Source organism: Porites lutea, chromosome 4 (genome assembly GCF_958299795.1).
Source record: "Porites lutea chromosome 4, jaPorLute2.1, whole genome shotgun sequence".
In the NCBI taxonomy this organism is placed as follows: domain Eukaryota; kingdom Metazoa; phylum Cnidaria; class Anthozoa; order Scleractinia; family Poritidae; genus Porites; species Porites lutea.
The window spans coordinates 9869160-9893994 of NC_133204.1; the positions used below are offsets into that span (position 1 = coordinate 9869160).

Consider the following 24835-nt stretch of genomic DNA (forward strand, 5'->3'; position numbering starts at 1 on the left):
TTCACTGGAAATTGATGATATAGGGACATCCTTAGCAACTAGGGATTGCTGCTGCGTTCTAAAGACAGAGATAAAACGAGAACACCTAACGTTGGAGAGTACGCCTACACCACCGCCTTCAAGAGACGAACAACGCTTACGAGATATAGCGAGAGAAAACTCAAACTCAGCGAGTTTTAACACCATGAGGCAAAAGACATTAAAAGTTAATGATATTGTACACACAGCGTCGAAACTTGAAGCAGAGTATCTTAGGAGAGCGAAATCACCTGCTTATTCAAGGAACTTTACGAAGAGGACTCTAAATGGATATCGTTGTGTTTGCGAAGGGAGCAGTTACACTGAAAGAGTAAAACCAAGTTGCAGATTTAAGAAACAAGCGCTGATTGTTAAAATTCCCGGGCTGTCCGACAACTTAAACGACTATAATTGTAAGGGAGGATGGGACACGAGATCAAATTTTTCGTATCGACATAAAAAGTAAACTTAAGGGTTTTTTTGGAATAGAGCAAGTATATTTATTATATAAGCAGATAGAATTTAAGCGTACTCTGACTGCCAGTGCGCGATAAACCTCCCAATTAAGTCAACTGCACGGCGGGTAATCCGAGTTATATTCAAGGACATAAATTAAGTATATTTGTAAATTTTGCTCCAATAATCTGATAACTAATATTATCATATTTTTTGGATAAATTTTATTTTCAGTGCCGACAATGAAAACTGATAAAAGCATAGAAAGCGTAGAAAAACCTTAAGGGACCAAGCCATCGAATTTTTCTCTTTCTAGCCACAAAAAAAAACCTGAAATTACCTTCAGTATAAATGTTCTTATTCTTAGTACTAGGTACTTGTTGAGAACACTGTTTTTATAATTTTTTTTGGCGTGCGTTTCTCTAAAGTCCCGGCAACTTCTTCGGGCCCGAAGCCTGATATTAAAATCAAAATCTAGAGGGTAGAAGCGCCTGTCCTAGCTAACAAACTATTTTTTAACGAATCGCCTGCAAAGCTATTGAAACCTCGATGTTGAGTATAAACACAGCAGACATGAAACAGCTTTCCGGGTCCGAAAAGCTTTCGGGACTTTTGAGAAACGTACGCCTGACACAAGCGACTTTCCGCTCTGCAGACCGGCACCCTCATCAGAGCTTACCCGGCTGCGGGTTTACTGCGGGCACTTTAGAAACCCCAAGGATATTTTCCGAGTGGGCAAACGAAAGTAATATATATGCAACGACAACAACAACAGCTTTTGAGAAACGTACGTCTGGCACAAGTGACTTTTTGCTCTGCAGGCCGGCACTCTCATCTGAGCTTACTCGGCTGTGGGTTTACCGCGAGCACTTTACAAATCCCAAGGATATTTTTCGAGTAGTCAAACGACAGTAATATGCAAATCGGCTTTCCTTTCCCATCACAGAGTGGTTCAGGGTTGGCTTTTTTAAAAATACAATCTTGAAAAAGTCAGGCCGGCATCGCTGAGGTGCGGCAGAGATCTACTTAAGGGTGTGTTGCATTCCCTTTCGCGAAGCTACTGGCGAATTTTAAAGGGGTTACAAGAAAACGGTACACTGACGCTCAGATCTAATTTACAGAATTTGGCATTTGACTTCTCGACAACTATCAGGGAGGCATTTAGTTTTCTGTACACCTCTTCTTTTAATATCAATTCAAAAGTAATTTACACATGTATAAGTATTGTTCATATTGAAACTTGATTCTCTGAGTTAACTTTGAATTCGTAACTGACCATCTCCCGCGCGCATCAACTGCGTAGCAAAAGACAGCTGACAACGCCGAAAACAGTCGCACTCAGTTGATTTGTGAAAGGCTGTAAGGACGGAAATCTTATTATATCATGCACTTTATACTGTATATACATGCTTTCTGTGTCTGGTACAAAAGAATAGAATAACATATGAAGGCCTTTAGGACTATAAAGACCACTATAAAGTTCTTTATACAAGTCTCGCGTTTTCTTTGGAGGTTCTAGTCATTAGACAAATCCTTGTTATCAGATGAATAGAGTTCAATAACATATTTTTAGTGGTTTGAAACGGCAGTTCTACAGTATTCTTTTGGTTTTCCAAAGCATTCCATAGTATCTTTCTATGACTTACGAATTTCATAGTCCAGCCATGATAGTTTGAGCCTGCAGACTGCGTTCTTGAGTGCTTAGTGTGGACGCAGCAGCTAACAGCTCACCACACCTTCATAAAAATATACAGACAAAATTATCCATTAGTACAGGAGATATTAAAGGAGCAAGTTTGAACGAATTTAGGTGTTTTAACAATTCTGGTCAGATACGACTTACCGTTTTTGTTCCTGAATTTCTGATTCAACAGTTTTTGACAATCCTTCCATTTCCTTAGCAAATGAATCAACCTGAATGATTGGAGAATGAATTCATTAAACATCGCACTACATATGGTACCGGCCGGAATATGACACTCAGTAAATTTGCCTTGAATACTGTATATATACCAACAAATGTAAATGCAAGGCGGGCTACGTTGACCAAAGTCGACCTAGCAAAATCAGAACATTTCAGATGCAAGCTGTTTCGTTGAAAGGGATGCTAATGCTGAATGACTGTATATTGACTAACGTTTTTTACGGTTACTGTCCACAAACCCCTTATTAGTTTGTACTCCTGAAAAACTCTTAAAGTTCTTCAGATTTGGAATGTGAAAATACCGTATTTATTCGATAACACGCCGGTACGTTTATTAAATTTTTAGCGTTTCCAATGCTGCGTTTATTCCAGGGCGGCGTTTATTTCGAAATCGCTTTTTTTTAAATCACTGACAACAGTTATTGTAAATCCTTTGTAAATATTATGTAATTTAAAGATTCCAGTGTCTCCCTTATTTTGCTGAGATAGAATCATAAATGTCTGGATGGTGTGAATTACCAAGTTCTACAGAGGTTTTTCTTATTATCCTCGAGTAAAAGCCGCATTCTTCTGATTAGGTGCGGCGTTTATTCGAGGGCGGCGTTTAATCGAATAAATACGGTAATACTTCAACGACAAATTCTATCGCCTAGTGATTTGTTTGTCAAAAGCTTTTTGTTTGTATGTCTGTTTGTTTAGTGTGTTTTCGTTCTCCTCGCATAGCGATACACTACATTCGCTTCTAATTCACCTTCTGCTGCTTATGCTTGGTAAGCTCATCAATTTCTCCCAACAGCCTTTCACTCTCATCCAGTACAGCGAAGAGTTCGTCTACAATATGAACGATCAAGAGCTAAAGTCAATCTTTGTCTAAAATAACACGCCTACAAACTTACTGTACTTAATAATTTCTAAATCGAAAAGAGTGAGTTAAAGTAAAACATATTAGTCCGCATCTTTCCTACAATTCATCACCCTGACCAAAGGGTACAAACTAAAGATGTAAGGTAAAAGATCTTGACCAAAACACCACACGGTTACATACGGGTACCATACGAGTAACATACGGGTACATACACCTCAACTCCTTATAGGTTTACAATATAGTAATTCCTTCGGGTTTTATTTTCTAACACTCAAGCAAAGACGGCTATAACACTCAAATGTATGTCATATTAATCGCTATAAATCAGTGAAGGCAGCGTGGCCGAGCAGTTAGAGCGCTGGGATTACAATCGAGAGGCTCCGAGTTCAATCCCCGCTCTAATTGCTACCTGGATTTGTTCTCAGTAGTCCAGAGTGCAACTTCTAGGCCACGCTTGTAAATAGTCAACTGCTTTGCCTCCGGCCAGTTGGGAATCTTAACCATATATGTTTATTTCAATTATTTGTCTCTGCCCTTCAGTATTCATGGGTCATCGTGGGTTACCTGTAATTTTGTTACCCCTTCAAAGTCAATTTTTTATATTCAATTAATTTAATCGGAATTCATACCATGGTTATCAGGAAGAAAGACTCCATTAACAGACATGTGATGTCTAGTGGTGTCTAATGCTGCAGCTAGTTTACTGTACTCTAAGATCAACTTGAGCATGTTGGAGCCGATCGGCTTCAGTCCTGACATCTGCAAAACACAAAATACCCGAAAACAAATTCGACCGTTACAGTAAGGATACAAAGTGACGCCAAGTTTCTTTATTTTTCTTTCTTTTTACTAATTTATTTTTTCCGGGAGGGGGAGGGGCTAAGTGCAGCCTCCAGCAGTGGGTGTCTCGATGGGCCCGCGGTTGGGAGAACCATGGGCGCATCGAGACACCCACGGATGGAGACTGGGCCTAGGAGGAAAGTCACAAGGTCTCATCAGTTTTACAAAAGCTTAGTATAGCACATTAATAGGTGACCCAAACAAAATAATTATATCAATAAAACAGAGACCAAGAATTTAGAATGAAAATGATTCAAAAAAACGGTGACTAAGCTCACTAGGGCACAGTATAAAGTGCAGCAGTTTGTACATCTGTCGTTTTAAAATGTCCCTTTTGGAAATGTTTTCTTGGCAACTGGGACGCAGTTTAGAGTCCGTTGCCGACACAAGAATGAATGAATAAATGGGCAGAAGCAGGGTAGAAGAATGGCCGCTGCTGACAGTTGTTATGTGAGGGAATGAACCTTTGCATGTCAAACTACACAAGGTTCGAATAAGGATGAAAAGTTTTTTAAAACTCCCGTGCCGGAAGTCCCAGGTCCAGTCACAGATTGAAAAGTTGTTGAATAAAGCTGTAGAGGAACTGGACTTTCAGGTGCTTGTGTGAGGATGAAAATATGAAAGGAAATTGCACATCATGTACACTAAAAAGAAATGGAAGTTGGAGCTTTTTTCATTTGAGCGGAATAACGCTTTCTCTGATTGGCCAATCACGGATTCAAAGAACCAATGAGAAATCGAGCCAAACACATGTGGCCGGCCTTAGGCGCGGGAAAACTTGTTCCCTTTTATCATCGGTTGCTAGAAGTGCCGCGAAAAATCCAGGCAGTACAATCGCTAAATTAGTTTCGACCAACGTTCCGACATTCATCGATAACCCCGCTCGAAGTCACTCATGCACCAACAAAGAAAGCAAATGAAAGCAAATAATGTATCCGCCATACCTGAAGCTGTATCTGTTTATCTAGTTCGGCAATTTTAGTTTTCATTTTCAGTTGTAACTCCAGGTTGGCTACTTCGCGTTGTAGTTTCTCTTTCTCTTGCCATACCGAGTACATTTGAACCTAAAACGCGATAAGACAAGGTTTATACTAGACGTATAAATTAAAGTAAATAGTATCTAAAACGCGAGATAATTACACTGAATCAGAAAGCTACCTGGGCATCTTTTTCTTTCTGGGAAAATGAATGTTTCAGCTGAAAAAAAAAAGGAAAAAACAAACAAAAGTAGTAAAGTGATTAAGATACGTTCTGAAAAGGTGGATTTGCCTCACAGACGCGGGACTACGGAAAGAAGGGGACACGAGGCCCATGTGATCCCCCAAAGCGCAACGCAAGCTACCCTAGATTAGGCAGGGAAGTACTGTATGCCTGGGGCACAAAAATCCTTACCAACTTAAGGTAAGATAAATCGGGCAACAAGAACGTGCAACTTAAAATTCTCTTGCAACATTGCTGTTAAATGAGTCGAAAAGCGATGTTGCGCTTTTTACCAGCACGTTCAAACCTGTCTTGAAACAACTGCAAATCAGTTTGTTGCAGGTTGCGAAAAGTTGTTGCAGAAAGTAGAGGGTAGTTCTACTTTTTGCAACAAAATCTGAACATGTTCCGTGCTCTATTGGCCCAAAGCAAACTTGTTTTGCAGCCAGTGACGTTACCCTCGTGTATGGCGTGACTCCCGCGTAATTTCATCCAATCAGCAATCAGTATTCACTCAACCTGCAGCAACCTTTATTTGTTGCAAGACACGTTTTATCGTGGGTGGTAGAACGTGCTAAATCGCTCTGCAGCATGTTGCAAAGCAAGTTGCACGTTTTTTCTTTCCCGTTTTACCGTAGCTTTAGAGTGGCGTTGGAGTTAAAACTACGGACTCGCAGTATACTTCCTTTACTGGATTATCACCAGCTAAGTTTTCCACATTATCATCTTCTGTATCATCCTTTGGGGGACGGAAACTTCTTTGCCTTGTCGTGCAGATCAACTAGTGTTAATGAGATTAAGTGGAATTTGGTACGTTTTTCTTGAAAATCGCGGTTTTCACTAAATAAGTTATGCGCAGAAACGTTCGCAAGAGGAAGGCAATTTTAACTTCCCCCGATAGGAAATCAAAATTGAAAGTCGTACCCTTGAATACAAAAAAGCAGCTTGCACAACTCTTGAATACTGAAGTTCAAGTTGGCGTTGTGAGATATCCTGATCCATTTCCGAGGATGTATGACCAATCTGAAACAGACCGTAATAAATGTGATAAATTTCCTACCAGTAGGTTTTCACGCTGTGTTCACTCAGCTCTTCTATACACTAAAGCTCAGAAACTGAAACTTTTTAAACTTGACTAACGTTATTTAGAGAGGATGAAACACTTATCTACCTGTCGTTCCGGGGGTGGGGGGGGGGGGGGGGGGGGGTACTTCCTAGTAGTAGGCTAATGGGTGTGTGCCGCTGGATGGGGTCGCATTTTCACGACTCGATTGACTATTATGGGCTTGCACCACACCAAGTTTAAGAAATGTGTCAGTTCATTTCAGGACGACCAAGTAACTAAGTTGGGATTGAAAAAATTACTTTTTTCCTGAAGAAACTAAGATGGGCTCTATAAGATGGCTACAGAATAGACTATAATGGTTCCGTGAGAGGCCAGCGGCACACACCCAGCAAAAATTAACCCAAGTAGCCCCCTGGGCCTTTCGCCCCTTAAGTGTCCCAGACTAATTTGTCTTTGAGACACTTTCAAAGATCGAATTGGAATTTGGACATAATGGTTTTTGAGGGGAAGGGAAAACTGAAGAAACCCGGCGGAGACGACCCTCTTAGAGTAACGAAAACAACTAACAACAACATCGAGCCACATATGACGTCGCTTCCGGGATTTGAACTGAGGCTACAAAGGTAAGAGGGGAGTGCTTTCATGTCTGCGCCATCCCTGCACAGCAGTACGAAAGCATGTGAGTAGCAGAAGTTACACATTAATGTTACTCATTGCTAGATCCTACCTCAGATGGAACTGGAGGCTTTGCTGTCACATGATCTGCTTGCAGTGAATGAGCTTGAGATGAGCCTTAAAAGATATATGTAAAAAAGCAATGTTTACAGATGATTTTCAGTTCACGACACAACACTATCAAAAAACACAATCAGCTGGCTGGAGCCATGTAAAATTGAAGTATGACTGATAATCAGTGAAGAGAGGAACAGCTATGTGGTAATATTCATGCAGACCTAAAACAGAGCTACAAATAATTTTTCTTTCTTAACGTATGTTTGGCTAAGTCACCATTTTGGACAGACCAAGTACAGAAGTAAGGTGGGAGTCAAATAAAGAGGCATTTTGCGACTTTAATAAAAATGTGCACGGTAAGCGCGGGATTCGCTGGCGAACGGATTACAGTCAAATATTCGTCACAAAAATGTTTAAGTTCGTTGGTGTGACAAATGACAAGCGATCAAGGTAGACTGTGTTAGTCTAGGCGTCAGACATTAGATTTGTCCGTACATCGTGTCCGACCACGGATGAAATTTTTTTGGACATGCACCAATTTCAGTCGGGCATAAAGGAATTTAAGCAACGAAGACGATGAAGGTGCCAAAACAACTGTTAAAAGGAGAAATCGCGCTGTTTCATAATTCATCGCTCTTATTCAATAGCGTTCATTTTTTTCAATTTGTTAAACGTTGGTGATTTTTAACTGAAGTTGAATACTAAAGGACTGTATCTCAAGGTTCAAAAATAGAATGAGAAAATCGTTGTCTTGTGTTCAGGTCCTCTGCAAAACGTGAAATTAGGCAGTTTCACGTCGTGGTCGTACAACAACGGCAAAGAAGTGTACACAAAGATCGTGATGCACGCGCAAAGTTTCTGTTTTGCTAATCTAAAGCTACTGATTACTTTTTGCCGTTCTCGTTGCCGTCATCGTCGCCGTTGCTTCAGTTTCCTGTCCGATGACCGACGGTTCTTTGCAGCTGTGAAACAGTATCGATAAGAGAAGAGTCTCTCTTTTATTTGTATTTAATGTCAATAGACACAACTTCCTACCCTTCCTATCCTTATCTGGACGAATAAATTACAAAAACGGTTTTTTTCCTTTTCGTGACCGGTTTAGAGCAATGCGTGAGTCTTGCGTGAGTCTTGCGTAGCAGATCAGAGTTGTCGAATTTTTTTTTATTCCCGCGAAACTAGCGCCATTTGACGACAGACCTTAAGCGCTAAGAACAGTGATGTATAAGCGCTATATAAATTCCATTATTATTATTATTATTACCTGACGATTAATTTTGCTCGCTAATCGCGTGACGAATTTCGCGCATGCACGATAGAAAAGTGAACAGTTGTCGGCAGAGGCTCACAAAGCGAAAATGTAGCCTCTGCTCGCAGGGTAACAACTTCCCTGCTCAGTTGTAGCAATGTTAAATTTGTCTTTATTCATGACGTTTACCTGTCGACTTTATAGCTTGTTTTTTCGTTACAACTGCAGCTTGCGATTTAGATTTATCACGAGTGACTTTTTTAACAGCTGCAGCACCTCCACCATGCACCCGGGTAGATGTTGGGATTCCCTGTAGTAAGATAGGGGTGGGGGCTGCCATGTGAGCAGGGGGGTCAACACCAACCATGCCGTCAGCTGGAGTGGAAGTCACTAAGCCTTTCTTCTGTGATGTGTGTCGCACAAAAGGTGTATTGACGCCTAAGTTCAGGCCGCTGTCATATGAGTGTGAGTGGATTAAGGACTGATCTCTAGATTTAGGCGCTGCTGTTTGTGCCTTGACTTTCTTCTTAGTGGGCAGTGCAACCTCCTGTGAATGAAGTATTAGAACCATACAAAGACTATAAATGCAGGGAATGGGTCTTAAGCACAGGTTTCTTAACAGAAGCCAGCAAATGGCGGAATTCCGCCGGCTGTGAGCAGTTACTTGTAGTCTCTAGCCTAGGACCAGTCTCAACACAGCCTTGGAATAATTCAAAATTTGGTATGAAATACAATGAAACATGATTCAAGTCTTTCTGATACCTTTCCCACTGCCTTTTTTGTGACCTTTGCTTTCTCCATGTACCTGGAGGGAACAATACGAGCTGAAAAGTAAAAATGAACATTAATTTAACTTGTTGCCTGAAATTCATTGAAGATTGTTGTTGTTGTTGTTTTTGTTTGTTTGTATGCAAAATTGAAAGCATGGATCGAGAGGAAATAAGTCTGGCAGGTTTTTTATAATAAATAATCAGTTTTGACATGTTGATTGGACTTAGACCTCACCAGTCTTCTGTTTCTTTTTCTTCAATTTCGAATTTGGTTTTTCGTCACCTGGTAAACTGAAAAGAAGCCAACAAAATCAGCACTTTTATTTATTTCAATAATCTTATTTTTGCCTACATAATATAAACATATGAAAGTAGAAAACAATAATGGAAAACGTTTCAACTATGATTGACTAAGCCTCAAAAAAAAAATCCAATTTGTAAAACTTGAAGTTTACTTTGAATTTTAAACTGTGTGAACGTTATTGCCTCATATTAGCAGTCTCCAACATAGTTGTGCAACTAAAACAACTGAAAGAACTACAGTATATATTTCCATATATTATTCTTATCTCAGGTTTTCACGGCAAAAGTTTTAGTCCATCAGTTTCCACACGTGGGTGGCATATTGCGTAGCCCTATACACCCCTAGTCAAGGTACATGTTCATACAGGTCCTCATCTACTACACCTGTTTTGACCACTTCTCTTAGCTGTGTTATGAAATGGCTTTGGGTAGTCACACAACAATCCTGAGGTAATCAAAGTCTTAGCCATCTATGAATCAAAGGACTTTACATGATTAGAATCTGATCTAAAAGTTTTTCATTTGTCTACAGTACTTACATATTAGACTGATCACCATCTCCAGTTTGTGAAGAAACATCTGGAACTAAACAGGTCATATATTTAGTCAATAAAGTTCATAAAAACGTTTTAACCTATTTTTATAACTATTGCAAAGAAAGTCAATTTTACAGCTTGCTGAAACATCTGGAACTAAATATTAAAAGTCATATATTCACTCAATAAAGTTCACAAAAATTTTTTAACCTACTGATGTGATTATTGCCAGGGTGCAAAGAAAGTCAATTTTACAGCTTGCCATTTAGACAAGCTGTTAGCTAGCAAGTACTTACTCAAGAGTCATGTTTCAACTAGCCCCCACAAAAATTTTGATCAGCAGGATTGATTTACAGTTCTTCCTTAATTTGAATTCCCCAATAAACTTCATTTAAGAACAGAATTCACAAGCCCAATAGCAAAATCCATTAGTCGTGGGCTATCTGACACTACTTTCTTTACACACTGCTTGTACATGTTAATATCCCATTGGATGGCGTGGTAAACACTTTATAAACACTTCATACACAACATATTTCTCTCTCCAACATTAACCCTAGGTTTTCAGTTTATGATAAAACTAGTTTAAGTTTCCTTGTCCACAAAAGGCTTATATTGCATAAACTGAAAATCACATGACAAAATCTACGAAGTTAGAAACACAGTGATACCTAGTAAAAACTCCGAAAACTGACCAGTGCATTTAAATTGAGAATAACACCTTCATCTATGTGGAACAATTTCCTTTCGTTAAGAGTTTAGCTAAGTCACAAAACAATATGAGTTCTTTCCTTTACTTCCATATTTATTTTATTATTTGTTCTGTACCTAATGAGAAATCAAAGAGCTGTTGCTTTATTTCTGATGTTGATAAATTAGAGGATAGTGGTGGAGGCTGGTATCCCTCTTCTCCTAAAAAGCTTTTGAACTGAGAAGCATCTCTTGTTTGCCTCTGCTCAGCAATTCTTGTTTCAGTAGCTAAACTCTCATGATCCAATGGGCTGTCACCTATCGAGTGTTCACTGGCCAGACTGTCTGTAAATATTCAGAAATATTTTAAATAATCATATGAAAATATCTACATGGCAATTTTTACTCTGCAATAAACCTAGCTTGTGTGTTACATTTAATCACAATCTGGCCGGCTGTCTGTCACTAAGGCTACTCAGTATATGAGTATTACCGCTAGCTACTTCCAATCTACAGGGTTGTCAGAAAGTTTTGAATTAGATAGCTGAGTTGTCAAAGTAAGCGGCCAGCCCAGGGATATTTTATTTGGAAAACGTCATCCGTAAAGAAATGCCTAGCAGAGTATAGCTGGCTGATACCAACCAAGTAGGCGGCAATTTTCGCCGGCAGCCAGCTAATTTTGACAACCCTGCTTCTATAGGAAAAAATAGGAAAAAAGAAACAAAAGAACTACCTGGCTGTTCAATTTCCCACCAAATTACTGGATATAACTAGCAATTCAAAATCTTTACAGAGACATCCCTGACAATGTTTAATAATATATGAGCTCAATGATCATGCAAGTTCACTTATACATTTATGGGCCAAAAAAGCATTAAAGGGATAGCACTGTCATTTACTAAAGACTAGCATGATAAATTTCAATGATGTTAAAGTTTATTATTACTAATTATCATCATCATTATCATCATTATCAATCATCATCATCATCATTGTCATCATCAAAAATTTTAACTACTACTACTATTAGTAACTGTCATTTTAATTTGAGAGAAGAACAGATCAAGGACTGCTGTTACTGATCCAATGGCATGTACTCTTAAACCAAGACTACTCTGACTTAATAAAACTTTTATTAATTTTATCAAAGATTGCAAACCTGGGCTAAAATGAGATGGTGATGGATCTCCCTTTCTTGCACTGGAGCCCAGTAGATTAACACTTGGAACACCGGCCACCTTAACTCTTCTCCCTGACTCTACATAACCAGTCACAGTGTTTACATTATCTGATCTCTGAAAAAGGCTAGAATTCTCTAAACCATTTCTATTCCTTCCCACACTTCGAGGTGAATGGCACACAACTCTCACTGGGGATTTAATTATGCCCGTAACAACAGGGACCTCAGCAAGGTCAGGACTCTTGTGGTGGCCTGTGGCATCAACCAAAAGAACTGGTGAGGTCTGTTGAGTTTCTCTTTGTTCAGGGTAAGTCACAACAGGTGAACGTCTGCAGAACATTAAACAGCATTATACTACTTCAACATCCATCTTGGAGGCCAACCCAAGGGTCAGATATGGGCACTAGGACTCTATTTTAGGGAGATTAAATATATCATTTAAATTACTGGGGGTAGGTGCATACTATTTTTCACATTGCCACCATCTTAAAAATAGCAAGATCTTGGGAACATGATTAAATAAGATTTCCTGAGAATGGATGCCTTTTCCTGCCCATATCTAAAAAAGGTATGGTGACAAGAAAAAGTGGCGACAGAGAGAAGAGAGCGTAATTTTTGACATTTCTCATATACAGTTGACTCCCAATAACTCAAACCCTCGCTAACTCGAGCATCGCGCTGACTCAAACTAAAGTCTATTTCCCCTGGATTTCCTTTATACATTTACTGTAATTTTACCCTTAGTAACTCGAACCCTTGATAACTCGGACCTTCCACTAACTCAAAGTACCTTTTGTTTCCCTTCAACTTATTACTATATAATTTTACCCTCGATAACTCGAGCCATGTTTTAAGCACGTAATAAGTTGGAACAAAAAAAAACAGTGTACCGTCCATCCGAAGCACTGAATTTATTTCAAAACAACTGTGTCAATTCTTCGTCGTTACTTTTTATGTCACTCCAGTTCAAATTCAGTGTCCATCCCTGTGATGTGTGCATAATACTTGTTTTCCCTCCTCATCTGTTTGCTTATTTGCTTACTTGCTTACTTCAGGTTAAATTTGCTTCTAACAACTCCCGACAACTCGATTTCCCTAGGAGGCTCGAGTTATCGGGAGGCGACTGTATGCCTCTTCTTTTCAACGGCTTTTTTAATTCTACAAGATGTAGGTGTCTTGGCTTGATTGCTGTTTCTATTCTGTTTACATTGTCTTACATTACATCAGTGATTACATTCATATATGGGAAACGTCTAACCATGATCATGCCAAAATATGTGACTCTTTTTCTGCTCAGATTCATTCTACGCACAAAAAACATACATACCAGGGACTTCAAAATGTTGCTACAAACATCTGAAAATACTCACGTCACAGTTGTGGGGCTTGCAAAATCCATGACTGACTCCGAGACAAGTAATCCTTGAGCAAGAGACTTCCTGACGATTTAAGACATTGACGCTTTAAAATAGGATAAACTACATGATATGATTTTTCAAACAAGCCCAAAATACCTGATTTGTGGAGGTGGAGTTTGTGAAGGAGCAGGATTGTACAAACTTCGCTTCGAACTCGCCGCCATTTTGATGGAAGGGCGAGCTAGGTTTGTACCCAGGCCACTCAATCCGCACGGTCCAAGCTCGACCGGGGAACTGAGCAAATAAGCTGGTCACAGCTTTCCTCTAATCTGCGTGGCAAAAGCGTAGCAAAAGCGTAGCAAGCGTTTCCGTTTGGTTTCGGAGCAAAGAAAGACCGGTTTTGGCCGCGCAAGAAATGAAACGAGAACCATTTTTCGAGCAGTCTTTGACTCTCGTTCCTCGTTCTTCGTTCTTTGCTCCTAAACCTTCCTTCCCCTCCCTCTCCCCCCCTTTCATTTTTTGGCTCTCGTTTCATTTCTCGCGCGGCCAAAACCGGTCGAAACCAAACGGAAACGCTTGCTACGCAGGCTACGGCTCCCCCAAAACTTTAATCGCGCACCGAGACAATACCGCCAGCTACGCAGGCTAGACGAACATATTTCTTTGTTTGTTGTTGTTTTGTTGTGTTTTTTTCTTTTTGTAGTAGTATATTGAGACCCAGGGTGTACGAATACATTTTGTATTTCAAACAAAGACTCGACAGTTATTCCAAGATTGGTCTACTTGAGGAGGGTACAAGGGCCAAACCTGCAGCCCCCTCCCCCCCCCCGGAGGAGGGGGGTTATTTGTTCTTGTCGCTACTCCCCTCCTTTTTAAAAAAACTCTTTGACTCCTCTCATCTCTACGCAAAACGGTTGGGCACCCAACGACCGAATGTTTCCAAATACTCCAGAAGTGTCTCAAATGGTTTTCTCTGTGCTTTAGAAGCCTGTGGTTAATTTGGAGTTGCCCTAAAAATTGATTATCTGTTCGGATGTCTTTATTTTTTAATATTAGATGCGTCTTCAGTACCATAAGGACATTAACGCCGTGACCTCACATAATCTCGGTAAAAAAGGACGATGTTCTTTTCTTTTCGATTTCAGTTTCTTTTTGTTTTGATATTCTCTCTCTTTTTCTTTTCTTTTTGACATTGGTGGTGAGAAGGCCAAATAGCGCTGGCAACATACAAGGCAAACATTTCTCTCAGTAATTCCACAGCTTTTATTAAAACAACAGCAAATCAATATTTGATGACTATGCAATTTTCTTACTACTTTTTGGAAAATCTTCAAACACCCTGTTCACATAGTAAATTCCAACTAGCTTTCTCCGTAGGTAACCCAACTGAAACTGCTTTACTTCCGTTGCGTAGAACGAGACCAGGAACGTGTTACTGAGTAGCCGCAGGGCTCCTGGTGGCCGCCAAAATTGTGGGGGCCACCGCGCGAGGTCAATGTGCCTCAGGAATTCTAGCTCTTGAAAGAAGATCCTCGGGATATGAGAGGCACCTGGAAGAGCACAATCCCCATCTTTATACAAGTACTCAAAATACGCTATTTAGGTAAAGGTGTGTCTCCAAACACAGTGAAGGCTTGGATGTGAAGATGTCACCTGCTGACAACAGCAAAACTGTGTCCTCCACCACATCCAATCACACTCACACGAGAACCTTGAAGCTTGGCCACCACGCCTGGTAGGTGGATATTAATTTCATCCCCAGTGCCACAGATTCCGTGTTCATTCCAGCCCCAAGTCATAACAGAACCACAACCTAGGATAAAAAGAGTAGGCTACATATCAACTTCCGTCCGAAAGACGGAATCAACAACAAGCCAAGCTTGTTAGCTCAATTGGTAGAGCGCTGCACCGGTATCGCAGAGTTCAAGGGTTCGAATCCCGTACAAGCCTGAATTTTTTTTTCAGGCTTTCTTTTCGCAACTGCAAAAGTTACGTCTATAACTTCGATGATCTTCTTTCAAATAATTCTTCACCTCGCTGTTCTCGTATATGATTTTCATATATTCATAACTTCAGACAGAAGCATATATGCTTCTGCTTCAGAGTAACTATTGTTGTTGTATTACTTTATCAAAATTTAAAAAAGTGGAAACTGCCACCAAATTAAGTGAAACATAAAAATAACCGCTCAAAAAGTTAGAATAAGGTATAAATGACACAACAGAGACAAATCGAGGCACGGATGGACAAACTTGAAGAAGATTGAAACGGATTGCAATTGTGGTTTTTGAAACATTGTTAGCCTAACAGTTTTCAAGTTCATTTTTGTAGTTTGTAACGTTTGATATAATGCTTGGGAAACATAATTGTTTGACACAAACCGGTGATCTTGTCATTTACAAGTAATTTCTCAAGTTTCATAACGAGTAAAGACGCGTCACTGGCATTAGAAACAAAATGAACAGGACAGCCATGACACAGCCAATTAAATGTTAACCGAAGAGAGAAAATAACAAACCCAACAAAACCATGTTGTGTTCAGCACCACAGACAACCTAAAGAAAGAAAAACAAACCGTTAGATAAAACAAAGGAGACTGAAAAACAAGTATTGTGTGCTACAATAATGAAATGAAACAATGTGTTTGTTTTTTACTCTCTGCAATTGACACATGTAAAATAACAGAGTCTTGCTTTACAATCTTCAGAGTTGCAAAATTACCACAACAAACATTTTTCACGGCTCCTTGCTCCACTTTCGTAGCACGACTTGTGAGCTGAAGAGTGGTGCAGGATCTCTTGCAGGTCTGTATCGGCCCGGATTAGGTTAACTACTAGGTTGACATTACAGTATAAACAACATACTGTTCCTAACCAAAATTGTGAGTTAAGTTAATGATTTATCAGCTTTTTCTCCAGTCGCTAAGGAAGGTTCTTCTTGTAAACGAAATATCAGCCAAGACCCCGGACACCATCAGATCGAGCGATCTTAATTCGCGCCCTGGCCTAAAGACGTTAGTCTCACTGTGCCAGCTAGGTGTGCAAAACAATGGCCTTCATGTTATGGAACCAAAGATAAGCTCTGGCGAGATGGTTAACCTTCAGGATCTGAATACAGTTGTGCAGGAGCAAACTTCAAAAATATGACCAAAATAAACCTCCCTTTTCTGCGGAATTCACCTATCAGTGTTGTAGTAGACTTAGGTTAAAGGCGGAGAATTTGTTTCAATGAAATGAATCATGGTTCTACCTGTTTAGCACCACTGACTTGTACAACTTGCGTTGGTTCACTACAGAATCCCTGCTGTACCACGTCATCGCCTACACCTAACTGACCATAGTCTGCACGACCCCATGAAAAGATCTGACCATCCTCTGCAAACACAAAATAACATAACAGCACAAAATTAATTTATCATTATGTTTCCAGGAAATTTCTAACTGATCTTCTGAAGATGCAATTTGTTGTTTGCATCAATCATTCAGTTTTCATCCTTCTAACATCTGTAAATATTTTTAGGATAGCCACATACAATTTTGTAGTTATCAGTCAATCATTCATTAATTCCACTGATCTGTTTAACAACCAATCACGCAAACAAACAAGCAAGGAGGTGATTCACTATAAAGAAGGTTGATTTTCATTTAAAAAGTTCTATACTATGTAATTAATATGTAAATATGATGAGTGAACAAAGAAACTGGAATGCTATTTATCTTCTTGCACTGACTCCTGAAAATTGTCTCCACAATTTTTTTCACATAATTATACTATGTATGCTTTTGGGATCAATTTTACCTAAATTCCACTAACTTCCTTTCTTTGGTGGGGGCGGGGAGGTGGGTATGTAAAGATTGATAAAGAGTTTGTGAAACAAAGCAAAATTAAAATATTGAAAACAACATATACATGTAAACTGAGTTATCAAAATTCACATCCATATGTGAGGTCATTTTAATACAACAGGAGCATTCTGCGCAATTAAGGTTTTTCCTTAGCAAATTGTATTGCACATAATGGACCCAATGCAAAATGGTTGCTGGATTAATATTCTTAAGTTTAAATTAAAATTAGCCTGACTAGCCTCATTTGTCAGTACAAAATTCAAGAATACATTATCTGAAGCAAGGCTATTCAGGCTAATTTTAATTTAAACAAAATAATAGTCATCCAACAACCATTTTTTACAGTCATTGGAAATGTGTTTAAGGCATGCATTTATAGAACTGTTGAACTGCTTTAATTTCTTTTGCACAGTAATAATTCAACAATTAATTTAGTTCTAGTCCATTGTTTGTTAGTGAATGTCTACTGCAAATGATCTTTTTTGTAGTATTGTAAAATGTGATTATCAATTTAAATAAATAAATATATAAAGTACTGATTATTAAACCTGTGATGGCCAAATGGTGACTCCACCCAGATTTCAGCTGAGCGATATGTTTGTCAGAAATCGCTCCTCTTATCAGCTGTGGATTGGCAAAAATCTGAGCACAGTGCTCTGGAGGCCTGCCACATTGTCCATGTTGATTTGAACCCCAGCAGAAGACCTGTCCTGAGGCTGTTAATGCTGCGGAATGATGAGATCCAGCAACTACCTGTACAAACTTCTGACAGCAATCTGGAATACTGACTATTTATGATAGAAAAACCTATATTAGAAAAGTTTGCTTAATCATAATATCCTAAACTTGGAAGTCACCTTATCAAGGTCCTATGAACCCTCTCATGTCTAACAGTGGACAAGGAGAAATTCCCAAAAATTCAAATTTCTTTTTGCAAAATACCTAGGAATAAATAGTACCATGCAACAATGCTAGCAGGGGGGTTTAATTGAATGATAATACTATATTTAAAGAATTTGGAGTGACAATAGTTGTGAGTAAAATCTGTTCTCAGGTTTAACCAGAATTTCCTTGGTCTCCTATGAATAATTAGGGCTAGGAAACAAGTCAAGGGGAATTCTGAATTAAACTAGGCTGAAAACTAAGTGGTTAAACGTGACAAAATATCAATTTTTACCAACAACATATACTTTCAACATAATACATAGTTCTAGCTTTTGAAACCATGGACCTTACTTTACTTGTATCATAAGGTAAATTCTGCTACAGTAAAAATTAATTATTTTTAAACCTTGCAAAGGAGTCACACTGTTTCTGCTTGTTTTCCCAAAGCCAAGCTGCCCTTTCTTATTTGCTCCCCAACACCACACAGATCCATCAGCTTTGAAAAACAAAAAAGGTTGTTTGCATTGATCACTAAATAATCCAAAAAGGTTTGTTTCATCCTTAATATGAAGTATTTCGTTATACCATAGTGGTATAAGCTGATCCTTGATAATAATAAATTTAATGATCATCAATCAACATCTTTAAGGTGACTCGACCTAGTTTTTTGGGGGGCGTACCATCCTACTTTGAAGCTCTCTGGTATCCCCACCTTTACTTTTATCGTAAGTCTAACACATAGAATGGATAACATATAGATCAATCTACAATATAACATAAAATTTTTGGCGATCGGAGGAAATGTCACGTGGTTATAATGCCACGCCCCTTTGAGGTCTGAGTCGAAAACCTGCTGTTGCAGGCATTTTTTCGTGAAAATCTCTCGGCTACACATATCGCACATTAGTGCCTTGCGCTGAACAGAGTTTCACCAAAATCGCAAAGACCCAATTCGAGAAATTCAGCGGTTTCCAAATTTAGGTAATAATTTATGCGAAAATGATAAGCAAACTTTACAGGGATTATATCTAATAAACTATGAGATTCATCTCTGTAGTTTGAGCATCCTTATAACAGATGGGTCCTTGCAAGTCAGCAAAACACTCTAGGGCCTTGTAAATGCGCGCGATTTCGAGCAAAGCAAACATATAGAAATTATAGTTTTCGCTATTTGTTGACGTTTGTTAGCGTTTAAGAGTCTTTCTCACGAAAAAAGCATTTTCTTAAAAATTCGTAGTTTTTTTTCCTTCAAATTTTTTCAGGGCCACAATTGATTAACTAACTACCCGCACTCTGAATTTCATGGTCATTGAAAAACTGTGACATTAACTTCTATAAGCCCAAACTTGAGTAAACATTGCAGATTTTTAGCGTTTTGGCTGAGTTTGTGCTTTGGGAGTTGTCCATTGTTTCTAGTCTGTCATTATACAGCATTCTTGTTCAGCACGCGTGCAATGACCACGCTTGGCTGACTTCCGAATGCTCACCGAGATATTCCCGTCACGAGTTGCTTTAATTATTGGCTTGCATTAAACCTATGAAAAAAAGATATTTTTTTAATAGTAAGTAGATTTAGTGTGTAGCACTTCTTGATTTTTTTGCAAAGGCACAAGAAGCACGAGAATTGATTAAAAATTGTGAGTTAAACCTCTATGTATCACTCGATGGCCTGTCTCACTGTACCAAAATTATTATATCTCGGTGAGCATTTGGAAGTCAGGCAAGCGTGGTCATTGCACGCGTGCTGAACAAGAATGCTGTATAATGACAGACTAGATTGATCTATATGTTATCCATTCTATGTGTTAGACTTACGATAAAAGTAAAGGTGGGGATACCAGACAGCTTCAAAGTAGGATGGTACGCCCCCCAAAAAACTGGGTCGAGTCACCTTAATAGAAAGGATAACTGATTATAGAAAATGTTTAACATGAACATGTACTTCAACATGTACTTCGACTTGCACAAAGTTGAGAAATATATGAAATTTCTTATAAGGGAGTTTTTACAATTTATTATAATAAAATAATTATCAATTGGGTGGGCCAATGGGAATATTTTCAATGATTGATTGTGAAACCACAGCAGATTCCCAATAATTTTGGCAATGACAGCAAAACTTCTATTCACAACTTTAATCTTCAAAGCATTTGGCTATTCATTATGAAACAGGAGGACAGCACTTCCATATAAAAATATTATTTAAAAAAATCATTTAAAACAAAGAACTAACAATTAAAAGATGTTAACTAGCATGTATGGAGACCAGTGCCAGATAGCCCGGTATGGGGCTATTGTATTTTGCTATCAGGATAGTGAATTCTGTTCTTAACCCAACAGGCAAGCATCAAAGTTTTGGCAGGAATTCAAAGTACAGAAGAGCTGTAATCAATTCTGATCATCAAAATTTTTTTCAGGCCAGTTAAAATGACTCTAGGCCAAAAGTACAAGCTACCTACAGCTTGCCTGAATGGCAAGCTGTAAAACTGACTTTCTTTGCACCCTGTTGACAAGTACACAGTAACTCAAATAGTTATCCTGAACTCTCGACAAAGGAATTGAGGACTTTTAACATCTATCTTACCTAAAGCAACTATGGAGTGTCTAAGTCCTGCTGCAACACTGATAACTTGTTGATACTCAGTAAATTCCTACTGATGGGAAACAAAATAATGAACAAATATTTCGACTACCACTGATAATCTAAAAATTATTACAATGAAACCAGTCCTGTATGATAAAAGCAGTCACTTAAGCCCTGGGGAATGGCCAACTGATTTCTCAAGATAGCTTGGTCTTGTTTGGATGCTATTATGATGTAACTTGAACCTTAACCACTGTAACTCCTTAAATATTTTTGAATCAGTACAGTGAAGGAATCATTCATTTAGGAAAGAAGACCTATCAGAGACCTTTCCTTATGATAAGTAACAATTTTATTAGAATTTATGAGTGAGAAGATTTTTGCAAGCCTGCATGCCTGCAACTCTATCAAAGTAAATGGTGGACATGTATTAACGTTAAGAGCTGTTCTATTATTAGCAAGAAAGGTTTCAGAACCCTAGGTGGCTTCAGTTGTCAGTTGCATTTTGCTAGCTGCTGTCATGAGTGCAAGATGACCAAAACATGTCCAGATACATGTACATACACAGCCAAAAGGCTGCTTACTTGATGTGAGGACATGCAATAACCATTTAGCTTGACAGCTAAATAGAGGTCAGTTTATACTAATAAATGGAGACAATTTCCAGGACTATGGTTCAGATTGCTGTTCAACTCAGGTTAGACTGAATAGTTAGCAGTTGCAATCTGACAGTTAATGTTCTCAGAAATTATGTTTCTCCCATTTATTAAGGCTGGGGCATATAGGGTCTATATGTACACATTTCAAAGATGACAACATACCTTGCATAAAGTAGGTCTTGTAAGGTATCCACCAAGTTTTCCCATGCCTAACTGACCAAATGCATTAGAACCCCAGACATAAAGACCATGATCTGAAAGTCAGGTAATAATAAAAAACGATATTTCAGTTTAAATATTTTACTCCTAGACAAAAAATTAAAGGATAATAACAAAGTCTAAAAATAGTTTTGTAAAACACTGAGAAGCTTAAGGTTTCATTAAAGTGGTTCATAGAATAAAAAACTGAAAAACTGTCTTATGTCTCCATATTAAAACAACTGAGGGACACAAAAGGTTATTTCAACTATCAACCATTGGCGTACAGTAAAACCTACCATAGGTGAAATACCCAAACTGGCAAGATTTTGGTGGTGACTCATGGTAGTGCAAAAAGATGAAGTACAAAATAATTTGACCAGTAAAATTCATTTTGGCATTTTAGAAAGGCGACTGCTTTTGAGGGATGTCACTCTAGACAGGTGACTGCTGTTTGGATGAGGTGGAGATTTTGTATGCCAAAATTACATTCCTAAAAGGACTTTCTGACATTTTGCTGATTTCAAAAGTGTAAAATGAACCTTTCTCTACCCCCATCTCTTTTAAGCGATGTTGCAGTGAGCTACCTGTAAAAAAAAAACAACTTATCCTGGAGGGGAGCAGGAGGATTACTCATATTAATTTTGTTTTCTTCTCTGAAGGACAGTGGTTCAGCAATTCTATGGCTGTAGGCTGAATTTTAAAAAATTTTATGCTTAGTTTAATTTGACCCATGACAGCCACACATGAAGTTTGGCTGTATTTCCAAAGATTTACCTGTGATGGCTAAGGTGTGGTTCCATCCACAAGATACTTGAGTGACAGGAGGAAGCCCCTGAACATGACACAGCACAGCCCTGTCTTCTGTATCACCCAAACCCAACTGACCTTTATTGTTCCAACCACACATGAACAAACCTTGACTTACTATATTGAAAATGCAATTATCATAATCTATGAGAAAGATGTTTTTCAGTCAGTGACATAGGCAGCTCTGAAGAAAAAAATTGAGTACACAAAAGGAGTTGAACCTATGACCTACTGGTTACTATTATGTACTATCACTCAAGAATAATGCACATTGGTAAAATCCAACTAGTGGTCTACTATCAATGCTGCATTCTGATTGGTTGAGCTGCCACTAGACTATATGTTATAGCCCAGTACTAGCGAAAAACGCGGGCTTTTTGGCGGCAAAAAAGGATTAAAGTCTAGCTTTAACTAGCGAATTTTTTTTTATTCTCCATATTTTTGAAAACTAGTTGGATTTTACTAAACAATTATTCCTCTCGCCCTCATTGCCTCTGAGTCAGTAAACCATTCGGCCTTTGGCCTCATGGGCTATTGACTCAGAGCCCATTCGGGCTTGAGGAATAATTGTTAAATATTAATAAATAGTAATATTGCAAACTGAGTTAACCATGGACTCATGTAATAGGTAGGTAGAATATGATCATCTGGGTGAGCGTAGTCCTGAATAGGCCTGTTGTTGACAGTGATTCACACTTCAACAACCTGCACAATAGTCATCTTCAGAGTCAAAGTGAGTTGTATCAGTCATGCCAGTTGGGGGTGTCAACTCTGGTTATTTGCCTGATTTGCCATTTGTGCACATTTTCTCCCATAGAAACATTTTGCATGAGCATTTGTCATTAGTTTCTCTTGAGACAACTGTAATACCCTAGAGAAATTTAAAAATGGTCATGCAAAAATTAGGAGAAAAACAAGGTGTGCCAATTCAGGAAATAAGCGTAGTCCTGCATTCAATACTGCTGTTCTTTCAAATAGCTTAACAATTCATTATCACTTTAGAAGTGCATGCTCGTGTCAAATAACCAAGACAAAATCTGTGTCTCTGAAATGGTATATAAACTTAATATAGAAACCTGTTATGACTGCTGTATGGCCTCCACCACCTTCAATTAAGGCTACTTCTATAGGTTTACATGTATTTTCTGGAGAATCGTCGAAACTTTCAGGAATCAAAACATCATCTGTGTGTCCTAAACACAGCTGTCCGTGACTATTTGCTCCCTAAGAGGACAAAAAGGGTAAAAAGGATTTACCTGTAAGCAGGTAACATAACTCAACAAGGTGTTTTTAAATACCGCATTTACAAACCCACGAAAACAGCTGTGTTTCTTCATTATTTCGTGGAATGCCAGCCGCCATCTTGTACCTTGTGGAGGGAGCCCACTGGGGCACCGGGGCAGCACCGGCGTCTTCTTCGCTAAGAGAAGACGGGAGGAAGAGGAGGTTGGATCGCTGGCGGACTCGCTGGCGCAAACACGCACCCTACATCATGTAAAGCGTAATAAAGTTTCCCCAGTAATCCCACGTCTCTTTCTCAGCCCCCGGGGATGCTCCTTATAATGGTCTATACGGGGAGGCTTCTCCCGAAAGGGGTGCCTTTTTCAGGCAAGGGTAGGGGCTAAGGGTAGGGTAGGGAAATCTGTCATTGCAGTCTGTGAAGAAGACAAGAAACTTTCTGGTTTGTGGTACTACAGTCAACTCCCTCATATACAACCACCTTTGATACACGACAAAGTGGTCGCTTACGAGAAGTGGTCGCTATGAGAGAGTGTTGACTGTATTTAAAAGACGGCGCATTTACAGTTAAAAGGGATGCAGTCAGTCTAAACTAAAACTAGCATTAAGAGGTCACGAGACCAATGCTTCCTTTAAAAAATGAGTTGTAATATTACTAATGCCAAAAATTGACAGAGCACAAATAAATTATCTTACACCCGAAATTTGGGAGGAAACGCATATAAGGAAGATATTTTATGGCACTTTGATTTTTCAACAAAGTAGAATGATTTGTATTGGCCGCCATACTCTTGCCTGCGTGCAGACGTCTCCTATTTCCTTTGTTGCACGCGGAAAAAGGAAATAGGAGACGTCTGCACGCAGGCAAAGTAAATTATAAAGAAATAATTTCCTCGTACACGTTAAATTTTCCGCGCCCCCGCACAAGATTTCGATCGCTCTGCTTTTCGATCGACGAAAAACACAGCACACAGTCGCACATGTTTTGATTTGTTTTGGTTGGAAAACCCCGCTTACATAAATTATTTAAATCACCGCATACATTATCAGACCACATTCGATAACAACCAATCAGCGTTAAGTCAAACAATGTGCACTGTGTGTCAGCCTACCACAGCGTGTTCCCAAGATCTTGGGAACCCAGCGGGACGCTGGAACACGATTAGCGACGGGCGTTACGCAGACGTCCCTTTTCCGCGTGCAACAAAGGAAATAGGAGACGTCTGCACGCAGGCAACCATACTCTTGCCCTCCACAAGGCGGCCAAAACTACTTGTTGCTTATATATTGTTAAACATTTGATAGTTACGCCCAGATGTGCTGTAAACGTTACCACATCATTTTTTCAACATTTCCTTGAAGGTTAAGTCCAAAACTTGCGTTCAGAAAGAGGTAATTCATAATTTTAAAAATCACAATTTTGGTCACATG

The 24835-nt window shown here is 39.0% G+C and overlaps 2 protein-coding genes across 7 annotated transcripts; both read right to left on the reverse strand.

Annotated features, from left to right (window-relative positions):
• Window positions 1–601: 601 nt before the first annotated feature.
• LOC140935746 (uncharacterized) lies at window positions 602–13416 on the reverse strand. Of its 3 annotated transcripts, XM_073385312.1 has the most exons (16): window positions 13341–13416; window positions 13197–13265; window positions 11806–12155; window positions 10785–10991; window positions 9960–10005; window positions 9353–9408; window positions 9110–9171; window positions 8537–8894; window positions 7097–7149; window positions 6228–6326; window positions 5262–5300; window positions 5048–5167; window positions 3893–4022; window positions 3150–3229; window positions 2318–2388; window positions 602–2210 (listed from the first exon to the last, which is right to left on the reverse strand). In XM_073385312.1, the coding sequence occupies exons 1-16, from the start codon at window positions 13406–13408 to the stop codon at window positions 2126–2128; spliced, it is 1893 nt and encodes a 630-aa protein (XP_073241413.1). In that variant the 5' UTR covers window positions 13409–13416; the 3' UTR covers window positions 602–2125. The 3 variants fall into 3 exon arrangements, with proteins under 3 accessions (XP_073241413.1, XP_073241414.1, XP_073241415.1); XM_073385313.1 differs by lacking the exon at window positions 5262–5300; XM_073385314.1 differs by lacking the exon at window positions 13197–13265 and having other exon boundaries at window positions 13341–13413.
• Window positions 13417–14478: 1062 nt separating this feature from the next.
• On the reverse strand, window positions 14479–23559 carry LOC140934848 (secretion-regulating guanine nucleotide exchange factor-like). 4 transcript variants are annotated; one of them, XM_073384409.1, is made up of 10 exons: window positions 23477–23559; window positions 23242–23389; window positions 22133–22309; window positions 21320–21411; window positions 20499–20565; window positions 18321–18410; window positions 17578–17754; window positions 16434–16558; window positions 15703–15739; window positions 14479–14997 (listed from the first exon to the last, which is right to left on the reverse strand). In XM_073384409.1, the coding sequence occupies exons 1-10, from the start codon at window positions 23525–23527 to the stop codon at window positions 14834–14836; spliced, it is 1128 nt and encodes a 375-aa protein (XP_073240510.1). In that variant the 5' UTR covers window positions 23528–23559; the 3' UTR covers window positions 14479–14833. The 4 variants fall into 4 exon arrangements, with proteins under 4 accessions (XP_073240510.1, XP_073240511.1, XP_073240508.1 ...); XM_073384407.1 differs by having other exon boundaries at window positions 14489–14997; window positions 17578–17817; XM_073384408.1 differs by having other exon boundaries at window positions 14502–14997; window positions 17578–17817; window positions 22133–22282.
• Window positions 23560–24835: the final 1276 nt, after the last annotated feature.